This window comes from Podarcis filfolensis, assembly GCF_964270895.1.
Source record: "Podarcis filfolensis genome assembly, chromosome: 1".
In the NCBI taxonomy this organism is placed as follows: domain Eukaryota; kingdom Metazoa; phylum Chordata; class Lepidosauria; order Squamata; family Lacertidae; genus Podarcis; species Podarcis filfolensis.
The window spans coordinates 57,333,272-57,349,830 of NC_139604.1; the positions used below are offsets into that span (position 1 = coordinate 57,333,272).

The 16,559-nt window shown below is 43.0% G+C and overlaps 1 protein-coding gene across 1 annotated transcript in view; it reads right to left on the reverse strand.

Annotated features, from left to right (window-relative positions):
- Positions 1-620: 620 nt before the first annotated feature.
- Positions 621-16,559, reverse strand: part of LOC310746757 (acyl-CoA (8-3)-desaturase-like) — a 30,643-nt gene continuing 14,704 nt past the window's right edge. Inside the window, 9 exon segments of the mRNA XM_083580770.1 lie at positions 621-2,250; positions 4,114-4,239; positions 4,380-4,459; positions 6,776-6,872; positions 12,017-12,114; positions 13,196-13,272; positions 14,715-14,772; positions 15,922-16,050; positions 16,148-16,249. Of these exon segments, the coding sequence (XP_083436896.1) occupies positions 2,199-2,250; positions 4,114-4,239; positions 4,380-4,459; positions 6,776-6,872; positions 12,017-12,114; positions 13,196-13,272; positions 14,715-14,772; positions 15,922-16,050; positions 16,148-16,249 (819 nt within the window). The 3' untranslated portion in view covers positions 621-2,198.

Here is a 16,559-nt window from a genome sequence, read left to right on the forward strand (position 1 = left end):
GCTCTATAAGACGCACCAGACCACAAGACGCACCTAGTTTTTGGAGGAGGAAAACAAGAAAAAAAAATATTCTGAATTTCAGAAGCCAAAACAGCAAGAGGGATCACTGCGCAGTGAAAGCAGCAATCCCTATTGCTGTTCCAGCTTCTGTGATAGCTGCGCAGCCTACATTCGCTCCATAAGACGCACACACATTTCCCCTTACCTTTTAGGAGGGAAAAAGTGAGTCTTATAGAGCAAAAAATACGGTATGTGGAAGCTTACATATGCTGGACTGATAGAGGCTCACAATGCCACCTGCTGGAGCAGAGATGGGAACTGTGTACTCTCCAGATATTGTTGGACTCCAGCTCCCATTAACCCCTGCCAGCATAGCCAATGGTCAGGGACGATGGGAGTTGTAGTCCAGCAACATCTGGAGAGTGGCAGATTTCCTACCCTTCATTTTCACGGACTGGTTCCCCATCACTATGATAGAGGTTAATTCAGACCACATGTGAATTTAACCTGATGCAGCCATGGAGAAATGCACAAATCCACATAGAATGTGTTTCGAGTCAGCTCTTCTTGTCTATTTGAACCAATGAGAAGAACAGGGAGAAAAAAGACAGCCACACGTATTGACCCAAATAAATTTATGAAATATATTAAAAGATACAAATAAATACAAATATGTACACATGAAGTGGTGTACATCCTAAGAGGGCTGTGCTAAAGGACCAACAGAAGGTTGATGCTTCCAATTGTGGGTCAAGACAACAAATACTGAACTAATTAATACTTTCAATCACACTGCCAGATAATCACCAGGCAAGAGGCATTGCCCCAGGTAACACATTCCCAGTGGCAGCGGCCTTTGTGTAGTAATGGAGTAAGAGAGTGTGGTTTCAAAGAACTATGACCAGAGGCATTCATGCCAATACCGGATTACATTGAGATTGCTACCACACAATTCCTCTCCTTCAAAAGAGGAGTGCTAGTCATGTGATCAGGCATTGGTTTGGAGGCCCAGGCTCAAGCGTTCTTTGAAGCGCATAGTGGAGGGGAAGAGGCACTTCTTTGGTCTGCCACCAGGCGAAGGCAACCACCTTTGGGAAGATGTTGGGGCAGTGATAACGTTAGATAGATGAATACAAGTTGCTAAGAAAACGTTTCCTAACCTCAGCATGGAAAGGTCATCTTGCACAATAGGTGCTGTTTGGGAGGAGGGGTACATGAGGAGAGTTCAGATCACATGTGATTATCCTCCAGGAGCACCTCTTTCTCTGGTTATTATGAGGCTTTGAAGAAAACTATCTGCAACCAACGGCTCTTAATACAACACATTTTGAAACAGGAACAAACATGAACACACTCAGCTTTAAACTCGGTTATGTTATCTGGTCCCTCACCTCTATGCAAACCTGAAATTGCACCCCTGAGCTTGCAGCTGAAGCTAAGATTTAAAGTTGACCTTCAACTAAGGTCTTATCCAAACTTACCTCTTGCCCTGCTCTTTCCAGGCAGAGGTGCACACTTATAAAAGCTCCATGTCTGAACGTTGCTGTTTTCTTTTTTTGCCCCAGAATTTTCCTTGAAAACCCATTCTTTAACACTCAATCAGCACAAACAGCGATTCAGATTTCCAGCGGATTGCCATTTGCTCCAACTACGCTTTAAAGAGCAGTTTTTTGTGGGGAAAGCTCCAAAGGGAAAGGGCATTCGAACACAGAGCTTTAAAGTGTGGACCGTGCATGGAAAGACCAGAGGAAAAGTAAGTGTAGATAAGCCCTAACATGTGGCTTTCACAAGTAATATTACATCTGCATTGTAGTTCCCCTCTGCAGCTCTGCCTTTTTATTTAAACACACCTCTTCTGAAAGCATCCCTCACCAACCATACGGAAGACGACAGTCAGGTTTCGAACTCATACATGCAACAAAAAGCAAGATGTACTTCTGCATGAAGCACAGACCTTTCCATGACCCTGTCACCCGAAAAGCCACAGTGCAACCAGAACAACATGTGCACACACACAAAAAACCCCAACTGTGCATAGATGTAGGAAAGTTTCAGGAGTCCCCCAACCCCATGCCAAAAATAATTATTTAACGTTTGTCTAGCTCACCCACCAGACCCCAAATTCTTCATAGCACATTAGCTGCCCTCTAGTCTGTGATGCATCTTCATGGTCCTCCTTCTCAAGTCTCTGCTGGTTCTTATCCATACAGATATGCTTCACGCCAGGCATCTCCTGAATCCTTTAGAGAGCTGCAAGACAGGGAGGGAGGGCTTTGATTAAACAAGAAGAGAGGACAATGCGGCAAGTAAAAGGTGGGTTACCCCCCCCCACTACATCTCAGTACTATATACTTCTTTGATCAATGCACAGACAGCAATTCCATATCCAGTGATGTTGATCAATCTGAAACACTTTCCACTGACCTAAATCAATGAACTTCTGATTTGCCATGTTTATTTAGCATATAGAAAATTAAACTTCAAAAGTATGCCACATTAACTTTACCATGCTGTAAAACTAAGCATTTGAAAGAGTTCAAAATGAAATATTCCCACAGGAAATATAGTTTGAACATTGTATTTCAACAATTTCAAACTGGATTTCTTTTTCTGAACGTGTGCAGATATTTAAAACATGACCACTTAATAGCATATATTTCTGTTATATGGGGCTGCATTCAACTAAATAATTGCACCAGCAGAGTGAGATTCCCCTTAGCTTTACTTTGAATAAAAAAGAAGGTACTGAAAACTGTTAGCATACAAATTTTAGCATGCCTGATGTGCATAAATATATACGCTTCCTAGGAACAGTCACCTGAAAAAAGGTGAATTTACAACTTTGGCTTTAGATACGACTGGAATTTTATGCGTTTCAGTTCCCCTGTATAGTTTGTATCATGTTCATTTTTCCTAATACAGAAGTCTGCCTAATATACACATCTTTGCATACAATTTCCCTTACTATAATGCATTTCCCCCCATTTTTTATCACCAACATATACATTTATTGCACACTTTACAGTATATGGGATTTTGTATTTGGCAGAACAGCTACATTGCAAAATTTGGAAAAGTACAAATTAGGTGGCTATGTATCAGTTCTCGTACTCTTTCAGACAGTGTGAATCGGAAGCTTCACCTGTAAGTGCAAACTGAAACTGTTCCCCACCCTTCATCCCCAGTGAGGCTAAAGGAGACCAACTGAAGGCCGCCCTGTTTAGAGAAGCTTTTAATGTTTGACAGACTACTGTATTTTAATATTTTGTTGGAAGCCGCCCAGAGTGGCTGGGGAATAAATAAATAAATAAATAAATAAATAAATAATAATAATAATAACAATAATAATAATTATTATTATTATTATATAACTGGATGTATCTTGAGTTTCCCCTTTTTCACTTCAGCTGTTCAATGTCATGCATAAAGCAAAACACAGACAAACAGGAGTGCCTAATAAGGAAAAGGTTTGAAAAAGCCTCTTTTGATGTTCATGATTTGGGGAGTGCGGTGGGGTGGGGAGGAAGGGACTGAACAGATATTTGACTGTTCCTTAGATGTCAGGTCGTTATTTTTGTGTAGGATTCAACCACACACCAGCAAATTCAGGTTAAGAACATAAGAATAGCTTGCTACATCAGGCCAATGGCCCATCTTATCCAGCATCCTGTTCTCCATGGAGCAAATGGCAGATGGGAGACATTGCCATCTAGCGCCCAAAGGCAGGAATATCAACTTGTGGAAGCAGCTGGTCTCATGAGTTTCCTGCCTTTGGACACTAGACGGCAGTGTTTTCTTAACACTTCTCAGTGATAAGAAAAGCCATTGGGAAATGCACTGGGAAATGTGGGATAGCACCTGCTCTGATGCAACATCATCCAACATCCCTTCAAACAAATCGGAATAAATGCTTAAACAGGTCACCTGGAAGTGCCACTAGACAGAGGGTAGAACCAGTGTTGCTCTCCCCTCGGCTCTTGACTACATCAAGGGACAAGCTCTATTAAATGTTAATGGCTGACCAGGGCTCCAATACTTTTTGCCCTTTTCTTCCACTTCCTTATTGCTTTTCTTGCCACACTGCAGTTCATAAAGCACCCTTGCCATACTTACTGCAAAATGTCTGCAAAGGCCTGGAGCAGGGACTTGCTGTGGTAGTCAATGCCATGCTTGGCACACAGAGATTTCACCAGGGGGGCCACCTTCCAGTAGTTGTGGCGAGGCATCGTGGGGAAAAGACTGGAGAGGGAAGAAAGGGTGTTCTGTCAAATCAGCTCCTCTTTCTTACTTAGAATGCCCATCCCACTAGCAATGATTTCATAAAACCACACACTAGGGAGATGCACAAAGGATTTTGTGGCTCCCACTGTCCTACTTACTGGTGCTCAATCTGGAAATTCAGATGGCCAGTGAACCAGTCATTGAACGGGGACTGATCCACATTGCACGTTGCCTGGAGCTGCAGGGGGAAATATAAGAAAGGATACGGAACAATGGATCTCTTTGTTTCACACAAAGAGACTGCAACTGAATGAGGCACAGTTATCTTTTATGTTCCTCTAAGTAGCAGCAACTGGATCCCACAGAAGTAGCATTCCAGCCAGTTTCTCAAGGGAAATGGTCAGAAAGGCAGGTATCCCACCTTCCCAAAAGATGCTATGCAGGCAATGACTGATTTTTGTGTGTCTAATTGATGTGGGTGGCACTGTGGTCTAAACCACAGAGCCTAGGGCTTGCTGATCAGAAGGTTGGTGGTTCAAATCCCCGCAACGGGGTGAGCTCCCGTTGCTCGGTCCCTGCTCCTGCCAACCTAGCAGTTCGAAAGCACATCAAAGTGCAAGTAAATAAATAGGTACCGCTCTGGCGGGAAGGTAAACGGCATTTCTGTGCACTGCTCTGGTTCGCCAGAAGCAGCTTAGTCATGATGGCCACATGACCCGGAAGCTGTCTGCGGACAAACGCCGGTTCCCTCGGCCTACAGAGTAAGCAACCCCAGAGTCATCCGCGACTGGTCTTAACGGTCAGGGGTACCTTTACCTTTTTAATTGACGCACGACTGTGCATTGTGGCCGGAACAAGAGCAGGGACAGAACAGGATGGGACAGGGCAGAGCAGAGTGGAACAGGCTTACGCACCCTCCGCCACTGTATGGAACACATCCCCTAAACAAATTGGGGGCTACCTGTACTGATTGTGTTTCCTTAGCATTCCTTTCCCACAGAAAAAAAAGCAAAATATCCTCCATCCCAATTTGCAATTGGCTCAGCTTTTGTAGTTGTTGTTATTTTAAAAAAGAAGACCTCTTAGAAAAGCTTGAGATTTACATTTTAAAGTACCCCTTAGCTCTGAAAGACTCTGTCTGGAGGAGTTTGCCCAGCAACACCAGTCCCCTGCCAATAATCCCCTCACCTCACTTTTCTACATACACTAAGATATCTCTGGGTGTTATTCGATTCCCAGCTTCCATTGGTCCTAGCCAGCATGATTAATGATCGAGGATGATGGGAACTGTCAGCTGGAGAAGACCATGCTGGCTACCTCTTTGTGGGGCAGGGGAGGAAAACTCGCAGCAGGGAAAACTGGCAAGAGGCTGAGGATTTTTCAATGCCACCTGGGTATCTTTCTGGTTTTGGCCTTAGACCTGACTTTCCCTGGTTCCTCTGGATTTGCAATCGGTTCTTTCGGTTTCTGTGCTCTTTTCATTTTACTTATATGCTACTCAACCAAGTTCCCCAAATTCTTTACACAAACAACACAATACAAAATTTCACTAGAAACACTAAAACAAGATTAAAAAATAGATCACAAAAGCAAAAAGCCCAGCAAAAAAAGGCAAACAAAAATCAGTATAAAAACACAGCAGCCAAATAAAATTAAGTCCGCAAGGGGGAACTTTGTGCAAATTCCAAAACTGTTATTTAAGAGGTTTGGGAGAACGAGAAGGTGTTCAGGTTGCAGCTAAAAAGACCACAGTTGTAGGCACCGGACAAGCCTCCCTGGGGGCTCCACCACTGAAGGCACCATGTCCCTAGCAGGTGTCTGCTGTACTTCCTTCAGTGGGGGAACATGGAAAAGGTTGCTTTAAAAAAAAAAAAAGCTGATTGCTTTCAAACTTTTGTTTAGGCTGCCTTGGACATTTCTATTTATAATGGAAAGGTAAGATGTAAATAGAAAAGGTAGGATGTTTTAACAAATACATGAATGAATCCCTGTCTGACTCCGCATTAAAAACTTCTGTGCGGTCAGAAGCACAGCTGAAGCATGAGTGGGGGTGGTATTCAGCTTGACTTGCCAAACTGGAGCTATATTGCATTCCAGTACCCACCCACCCCTCCATATTGTTGTCTTCTGCACCATCACTAGTCTAAAAGTGTCTGTGATGACTCTCTGAGCCCCTTCAGACACCCTTTCCACTGTGCGTTCATGATTATTTTTGTTCATGATGTTATTGGGGTGGTCATACGTGATCTCATTTCCAACATCGTTTGCGTCGCTTCCAAATGTTTTGTGGTGGTCACATTGCTTCATTTCCAATCAGTGCATATACCATAGTTCCAGTAACTTTTTGTGCCACAAATGTTCTGCTTTATTTTGTCCCACTTTTGTTGGTCAGTTGCCCCTCTAGACAGAAATAATGTGGTAGCATTGGGGAAACACTGCAGAACAAGCCAAAGCCACTAATAATGCACTAGTATTGTGCCAATAACGTTTTGCGTAACACTCACACAATAAAACACCAGAAACCAATTATTTGAATAGTAAGAAAGTGTCTTACCTGGGTAGACACCCAGTCCATATTTCTATCATAATCAATGTTCATTGGGATATGATTCATTTGTGAAACCCAAGTAAACCAAGTGGACTCTAGATACCTGCCAAGTCAAATGCATTTATTATTATTATTATTATTATTATTGAATTTCTATAGCACCATCCATCCAAGGACCACAGAGTGGTTTACAATATAAAAACACAAAGATGCATAACATAGTAACAAACAAAACAATACCCCCCCCCCAGTTTAAAAGGACATTGATTGTTCAGTCAGCCAAAGGCATGGGAGAAGAAGAATGTTTTTGCCTGGAGTCTAAAGATATCTAATGAATGTGCCAGACGAGCCTCCCTGGGAACAGCATTCCACAAGCGGCGAGCCGCAACAGAAAAGGCCCTTTCTCGTGTTGCCACCCTCCAAGCCTCTCATGAAGGGGGCACACAACAAAAGGACTCAATTGATGATTGCAGGGTCCGGGTTGGTTCATACAGAGCTTTGTCATACACAAAAAACACATCTTGTTACTTAACTTGGTATGTTGATCTGGGATTTGTCTGGTAAAACCCATCACAGCCATATTCAAGCTGTTTGCTGAGGACCACTTTACATATTAAAATAGAAACAGGTACACATTTAAACTTCAAAGAGTACACCCTTCACTGTAAGGTCCCTGTCCCACACCGATTGCATACATCATAGCATAAAAAGGTAAAGGTAAAGGTACCCCTGACCATTAGGTCCAGTCGCGGACGACTCTGGGGTTGTGGGCTCATCTCACTCTATAGGCCGAGGGAGCCTGCGTTTGTCCGCAGACAGCTTCCGGGTCGTGTGGCCAGCATGACAAAGCTGCTTCTGGCGAACCAGAGCAGCGCATGGAAATGCCGTTTACCTTCCCGCCGGAGCGGTACCTATTTATCTACTTGCACTTTGACATGCTTTCGAACTGCTAGGTGGGCAGGAGCTGGGACTGAGCAACAGGAGCTCACCCCGTTGCAGGGATTCAAACCGCCGACCTTCCAATTGGCAAGCCCTAGACTCTGTGGTTTAACCCACAGCGCCACTCGCATCCCACTTCATGGCATACTTTGCACTAAATCTGTACCTCTATTGCTCTATTACTAGAATAGGTGAAGCAATCCTAAGAAAATATCCATAGTAAGTGAGAGCAAGGCTGCCTCCACACCAGAAATCTTCATGTTCTGGAATTTTTTTTAATGCCCTAAACATATTTAGTATGTTTATTTCAAGTCATATTTGGTAAGCAAAGCTAAAATTGCCCATTTTGAATTTGACAGGCTGTATAAATTTGACAGGCTGTATAAATAACTCTAGAGCCAAAAGCAACTGAACTAAAATACTTGATTAGGGAAAAGAGAGAGAGGAAGTGTTGCAACAATGGAGGACATAATAATCCTCATATAACCTGGGGGGAAAAGACAGGAAAAATAGGTAAAAAAGGAAATTACAGTAAATGCCTGAGGAGAGGGGAACTGAAATTGGGAATGTGTGCTTTGACAAAGGCAGGAAAGGAAATTGCTTGATGGGAGTTCTACTTCCCTAAACGTTGCCTTTTCTGCCTTTAACCACGCGGTGGCACCAAACCCTCCTTGATGTCTTGCTGCGGAATCCGGAGAAACATGATTTCCAGGTATACAAAATTATTGTGCCTCAAAACAATTGATCAAGGAGCTGATGGGAGTTGATGCTAGACGTAATCCTAAATGCTTTGGGTGTAAGATATAAGGGTAGTTAAACTGACTAGGAACAGTGACCGCAATGTCAACATATACACAAGTGGGAAAGGGGATTAGTTAGATGAAAGGGATAACAATGCTGTTCAAATCGTTTCAAAATCCTTGGATTTAAAACCAAACTAAAGGAAGCTTCCAAGAAGTATACACAGATTTAGGAAAGACACCATCAAATTAGCTGAGATTCCTGCATTGCAAGGGGTTGGACTGGGTGTCTCTCTTCCAACTCTATGATTCTACGAAATTCAGGAGGCTGCCACTTAAGGAGCAGAGCCAAGGAAGCAGGGGCAGGCAAGGAAGCTTCCTTCAGAACAATGAAGCTCTGCCCAGATGAGGAGGACTCAGGAATGCAAACTGCGGGATAACCAGCATTCAGTGACAAGGATGGAAGTGAAAAGAGAATTTGGGGAGTGTAATAAATAGAAAAAAGAGTGTGTCTGCTTAAAAAAAAGCCCAGCAAAAATATTTGTTTAGCTACCTCAGAATCAGGAAACTGGCCAAGGAGGTAGGTAGCTGCGCCATTAGACAACAAGAAAGTAAAAGGTCTGCTATGGGAGAATAGTAGTGAAGCTGAACGCATTATTTCCATATTTTTTCATCTGAAGAAAGCACTGGTCAGATACTCGACTGAACTGGATTTTTAAGGAAGGGAGTATAAAGAATTAAGCCAAATAGGGGCAAGAAGAGACTAAGTCCTTGGGATTTATTGACAAACCAAATAAATCCCTGTGTTTGGAAGGAATCAACCCAAGATCTTGAAGAATTCAAGCTGAAATTGCTGATCTTCTGACAATTGTGTCACTTAGATTTGTGGAGTTGGAAGGGACCACATAGGTCGTCTAAGTCAAACCCACTGCAATGCTGGACTTGTCTATAAATGGATCATAATTTTAGCTTGATCAAAAAGCAGTATAAAGCACTGTTGTCTCTGTCTTATTGATACAATCTCTGTCCATATTGTTAAATATTGATAATTATTTAAAGGGCTTTGAGGGGTTTACTGAAAATTATTTTATTATGTGCACTGCTTAGAAATTTTACTGAATAGGCAAATAACACAGGACTGGAAAGTAGGCAGTGTAACAATGGCTTTTAAAAAACCAGATCCACAAAAGATATAGGAAATTATATCCTTGGCATTGCAGCTTACATGTAAAGTAATAGAGGAAATTTTATTTGCTAATGCTGACTAACTATGAACTGATGTTGACTAATCAGGAAAGAAATAGCACACTGGCTAATTTATCCTGCAAAAACTATTTTGAAACCAGTATGTGGCCAAAGCTGCTCTTTTAGCTGCCATGTTTTCCTTTCCCGTATAATGCAAATTACACTGCTGAGAAGATTAAAGTGACAAGAGGTCTGTGTGTGGCCAGTGACAAACCCAAGCCTCTTGCCTGGCTTAACTTTTTGGTATTTCTCCTTTCATGTAATACAAGCCATGCCTGACACTTACCACCAAACCACAACCCAAATGTCTAGCTAGCATTTCATTCATCTATTTAATATTTTAAAAAATATCCATATAAACCATAAAGAGCATCCATTAAAACAAGAAATACAGCCTAAAATCAATAATATCTATAAAGCAACTGATGGTTGCTGTTTCACATACAGTAAGAGGGAAGGATATAGCATCAGGATCTGCTCTAGTTTTGGAAATTGACATTTTTAATTGTAAGTTTTTGAACTGCTTTAAAATGTATTTTAAATTGTTGTAGCCCACCCTGGGACTTTAGGGTAAAGGGTGGGTTTTAAAAAACAAACAAGCAGATCCATGTGACAGTGTCGAATGTGGTAGTAAGCCAACTTGCTGTCAATCCCCCATCTCCAATTTATTTACTTGGCCCTTGAGAACTAAGTAAAGTATTTCACAAATGAAGCAACGCAATCATTTGTGCTACTTAGCCTGCAGCTATGCCCAGTCCCGGATCCGCAAGTGCAAAAGACTGCCCTGCCTCCCTGATTGTGAACTTTAAGCGACGGATTTCAGGACTGCTTAAACTGACTGGCAGCAGCTAAGATCCTTGGCTAAGTGTAAGGGCAGTGCACAGAAATTAGTATCAGAAGAAGGCAAATGAAAGAACAAAGGCAGGTCTGACCTTTCCCCCTTCTGTCTCCAGGAGTTGAAAAGGAGGGATTTCTCCGTTCCATTTTTTCAGAAGGCAGGTTACCCTATCCACCCCAAACAAACACTAAAGCAACCTCCTGTCCCTGCTTGCATTCTGGCAAGCCCACTGGGCCTATGTAAGGTCCCTCTCCCACTCCTCTGCTACATTCCCTCAACCGTTCACAATGCTTAGAACTAGCTTAGATGATTCCCAGCTTTTGGAGTAGCATCTCTACTGTGGCAGTGCCCACCACCACCTATGTTTAGGGCTCAGCCCCCCCGAAACACAGTGGCCACAGCCAACATGAGATGCACTGACGCTGGATTGAATGCACCTACCAACTTGCGCTGCAAAGAGGCAGCGTTTGCATGCACCCACACCAAACACAGACGTGCACTTCCAGAAACGGAAACACAGGCAGGCTAGGGCGCACTTGGTTTTGCCTTTCTCTCCTGTCCGCCTGTCTCTCCCCGTCCCCCTAGCTCTTTACCTCCACCCCCATCCTACCAACCATCCCCTTGCAAGTCCATTGCCAGCCACGGGTGATGCTCCCACCTTCCCCAGCTCTGCCAAGTCCCCAGGCACACAAGCCACAGAAGGCAATGAAGTGCCAATCTCTGACGGTATTCCCTGTGCTGCGTTGCTCAGGGCCACGGTGATCAAGTGTATTTGCTGACACCTTAAGGAGCAGCTGTCTGTGGAGAAGAGGGGCCAGAAAGCTTTTTGGGATGGGGGCGGGGGGAGAGAAGAAAACAAGAGAGAAGCGACAGGTCCGTGGTGCCACAGCTCACTTCCCCCTCCTCACCTTGATCCCTGGAACAAACAGGGACTGTGGTGGAGGGGGACACAGCACATTGCCATGGTCAGGGAAGCAGAGTGTTTGCTAGTGCTTATTTTCCCTGTTGCCGGTAATTTAGCAAGCCAGCTGCCCATCGCCCATAATTTAGCAATCGCCCCTCCACCTGCTGCCCTGGGCACATGCTCCTTTCCCCACCCCCCACCCCTTTCCATCACTGGCTATGCTTTCTAAACAAAATGTGAGAAACACTTCTCTTTCTGGTGTCTTAGTTTATAAATGTCTCTAAAATGTTAACTAAAGGCCATGTTGAGCTAGCATCTTGATGTGTGCAGGACATAACAATATTTATGGGACAAAAGATTTGAGTTGCAGTCTGGGGGCTGATGCAATGCAAATTGAAGACCATTTTGCACAACCTGAAAGCGTTTAACCTAAAATGACTAGCAGGAGCTAACTGTTGGAAGTAACATATGTTCAGAGTATATCACAATTGGATAAAAAAAATATAGATATTTGAGATTAAACATCAACAAAAAAGAGGTGAGAGTTCAGCAGAGAGAAGGATTCTGAGGTTTCGAGTTACCTGGAGAGCCAGTAGTATGCCATGAAACAATTAAATCCCATAAGAGGTATGTACATGAGACAGACTCTGATGTTGTATGAAATGATCAAGGCTAGATCCTGTCAAAGGAAGGGGAAAAAGAAAGGTTATGTTTTTTGCTACACAGTGGCGTGTGTATTTAAAATTTGTGTTGACCGCCAGTGGCGTAGCGTGGGTTGTCAGCACCCGGGGCAAGGCAAGTAATTTGCGCCCCATAACCCGTGGATTTGCGCCCCCTAACCCTAACCCCCAGATGTTGCGCCCGGTGTGGCCGGCCCCCCTGCACCCCCCACGCTACGCCACTGTTGACCGCTGCTGGAATTAGTATATGCGAAGAGTGAATTAACCTAGGCAAACTTCCTAAGGTGTATATCTGCCATCGCTTTAAGGCTAGGCAATTGACAAGTGTAAAACCTAATTTCATTTGAGGTAATGAGCCATTTAACACATCAAAGGAGTGCAGCCTCTCCCTGTGTTAGTAGAGGCCAGAGCTTATTAAGAGGAAGGATCAGAAAGCAATGGGAGCTCAGAGAGGAAGCCAGTCAATACGTGGGAGTCAGCAGGGATGTATGCTGGAGAGTGGGCAAAGCATGATGGCTGCTGTCTGCTTGAGTGCAAGGCTACGGCTAGGGAAGAAGCAGGGACCTTTTGGGGTGGCAGTGCTCTGAGCCCCTTCGCCTAGGCTTCAGGTTGTATATATGTATAAACCAACCATATACCATAAAGGCACCACCGAAAGGAAACACAAACCCTGGGTAAGTGCCTAGAACCCCTGAATTCGCATGCACCACTCGGCAGAGATTGGGATGGCATGTAACCAGTGCTTTTTTACCTTAAAAAAATGTTTAGGGGTACTCTCATTTTGACTCAAGAAAATCACCATTTTATAGTTCAAATTGGGAAAATAAATACAGTAAATGGACCAAAGTACAAAGATTCACAAAATGTTTAGGGGTATGTGTACCCCTGCGTCCCCCCAGAAAAAACACTGCATGTAACAATATGTATAATAATGCATATAATGTGCAATAACTGTTTGCATTTTTAGTGGAACGGATTAAAAAGAAATCTGCTTCTTGGTGGGAATTAGGGGGAAAAATCAACACAGATAAGATGCTCATCTAGATTTATTTATTTTTTGGAAATTCAATCACTACTTACCACCCATTCTTTGCGCTTGAATGAGAAGTAGAATACAGACCACTGGAAGAAGGGAACCAGCAATGCTGGGGCTACAACTATTGAAAAACGAAAGGAAGACTTTAAAAAACAACCTTTATAAAAATTTCAAACTACCATCCATCTTCCTGAGAAAGTCGAGCATTGCTTGTCTTTGCTCACAGAAGGGTTCTTCTTTTTCACTTTTTTTCTGCCTTTCCCTTATCCAGCTAGTATTTGTCCTCACTTGAGAACTCCATTTTATCTGCTTCAAGGGGTTAGTCTGATGGCCAGCAAGATAAAATTTCCGCCATCTTTGTTCCAATTCTCCCCTGCAGTGTGGTTAAAGCAACTCAATGCATAGTCTAAAATGCCTCTTCTTAAGCTATACATTTTTATTCTCAAATTTTTGCTGATCGTACTGCTATATCTCACTTTCACCCTATGGCCCAACAGATATGCAGTGTGCTATTATCCTATATTCTCTGGTTTTCAAACTCTGCTGGCTAGGATTCTATAACCTGTGCCCTTTCTATGTATGGCAATGTCCTGAGAGAGGGGCACATTGAATGCTCTGTGGTGCGTGGAGAGCAGGGGAGAGAAGAATAAGCTCAAAAGCCATTCCCAACTAACAATGAGACAAGGAAATTACATCAACTCAAAGTTTATTGAAGGTTAGTGCTGTAAAGCCACAGATTCCAAAGGTCTTGCAGAGCAGCAACCACTCATTTTCCATAGACTCTACCTCACCTTTCTCAGAGCCTGGGTCACCCCCAGAGGCGTTGGAGAGCCGTTGGACATCAAGGGCTCAGTCCAACAGGAATGAACATACACCCCAATAGCTCCCTTCCCTGAGCTACAGAGCTTGGGAAGTGAGAGATCTAGAGGTTATGGCATTCTCAGCCTAATCTCCATTACAGGGGGGTTGTGAGGATAAAATGGGGAGAAGGAGAAGGAGAATTCTGTAGGCCACCTTGAGTTCCCTGGAGGAAAGGTGCAATATAAATATAATACTACATAAAACCAAAATGGCACAAGATCCTCTCTGGGGCACCCCAGTAGCCAGGTTCCCTTATATAGGGTTGGGGGGGGCCAGGGGATTCCCCTTTTCAAAGCTCTTTGTAACTTCATGCAGGTTGGGGAAGAACCTCTCAGGTAACCAAGAGCTGAAACCTCCTTAGGCCTCTGGGCCCATCTTTCCCTTCTCAGGAAACTTTTCTCCCCTTTCTCTCTGATTGGTTCCTCCAGGGAATTTAAACTCATGAGCTCCAAGAGCCCTTCATTAGGATTTTGTGGTAGCAGCTGCTCCCTGCCCTGCCCCTGGCTGGACCTGATGAGTTGTGGCAGACCTGGCTCTTGGGGAGGTGGATCAGGGACTCCATCAAGCGCAAGTCCCGTGACAGAAGACTCTCTACCCAGCAGATATTCACACTATTTCACTTAGAAAAGTATCTCAGGAAGGAGAAGCTCTGTGACAAAGGAGTGGAAACTTGTGACATTTTTCAGGGACAAAGATACTCACGCCAGAAGTACTTGTGCTGATGGTTGTAAGGCATATACTTCTTTTTCTGCAACCCGAGCTGTGAAGAAAGAGGTATCAACGTCTCACTCAGGCTATAGACACCCACCTTATCACCTATCGCCTATTCTTTCAGTCTCTGGGTGACAGCTGCTACATGAATAAAATATACTTAGCACCTTAACTCCCATATCCCCCTGGGCTTCATCATAAAATGGGGTGTGTGGAAATAAAAATCATAACCAAGGCTCGGTCATGACCTTATGAAATTACACATCCTTGCTGCCATAAACGAGAGAGAGAGGCCAACTGGGATGATCTGCCCCCCAAAAGCTATTTTATTTATTACACTTTAAGCCTGTCTTTCTTCCCACCAGGACCCTCAGAGCATGAATGATCATTCTCTGCTTGGGGCCCATTGTACCCTCCTGACCCCATTATATATTTCTATGGTCTTTCCTGATGGACAACATATCATAAAAATGTAGGCAGCATTCGAATCAACAATCCAAACTAGGAGCTTGGAAGACACACAGAACATAGAAACAGGAAAGCAGGTACTTGGCTTATTAAGAAATTCAGGTGTTGCCCCTTTATATCACAATCCTCTGCCTATCTACTAAAACTAAAACCTAAAATGCCTCATTGAAGTCAATGGGACTTACTCCTGTACACGTTTACCTGGAAGTAAGTCTTATTGAACTCAAGAGTACTTACTTCTCAGTAATTGAGCAACTTGAAAGAATTTTTAACCAAGGGTAAAATTATAAGTTATGCTAAGAATGAAAAATTAAGACATAAGAAATAAGAAATATTTTCTTTATGGACATTCAGTTTGATTATATCTATACAAAATGTTAGTGGTATGTTGCTTCTATATGAATGTATAGTTACTCAGTTTTCATTTCTTTTTCTTTCCCTTCAGACAGTTTTGTTTGTAGGTAAAGGAAATAAGGTCTGAAAACATGTCAATATTTTATCTTCTATATATCATGCTTATATATTATTTGTCTTTATAATTGTGTGTGTGTGTGTGTGTGTGTAATCTTTATATTTTATACAATTTAAAATATTTTTTAAACCTGACGTTTTCCTGCTGAAAATCATGGCTGTCTCGTGTAAGCTGCCCAATAGCTTTATTCTTGGCTGTCCACTCTTTCTGGCTGCTTTCCTAAGCAACCCTTCAGTAGCATACACCTTGCAAACATACCTCTGTAGCCAGCTTCTTCCCCAAAGCAAACACCAGGGGGTGCATGTTGAGATCAGGGTCTTTACGGAAACAGTTGGGTTTGGCATGGTGCTGGAAATGCAGGTTATTCCACCACTGGGCTGGCATTCCCTATGAGAGGAGAACACAGAGTTGAAAACAGAGCAGAAGTCAAACCCACTGGCTGTCAGAAAGGACAGCTTCCACTCAGAAGTGTAAATATACCTACTTTCACTGTGCCCATTAAGATCTTGTGAACCCAGTGGTTCAATGTGGATGTGCTGAAGACTGAAAGGTGTCCCAAGTCATGCTGCAACCAGGACATTTGATTCTGTAAGATAAAGAGGATCATTAAGAAAACATAACTCAGATCCATTGCACAACTAAACATAGATTCAGGTAGGTAGCCGTGTTGGTCTAACGCAGTCAAAATAAATAAAAAAATTAACCAACTAAGTTTTTTCTAGGTATAAGCTTTCATGTGCATATCTAAAGAATTGTGCATGCACACGAAAGCTTATACCCAGAGCAAACTTAGTTGGTCTCTAAGATGCTACTGGACAATTTTTTAATTTATTTCAACAACTAAACATAGAATGAAAACAATGCAATTACTCTTTTTTTAACAAAGTACCAGGAGA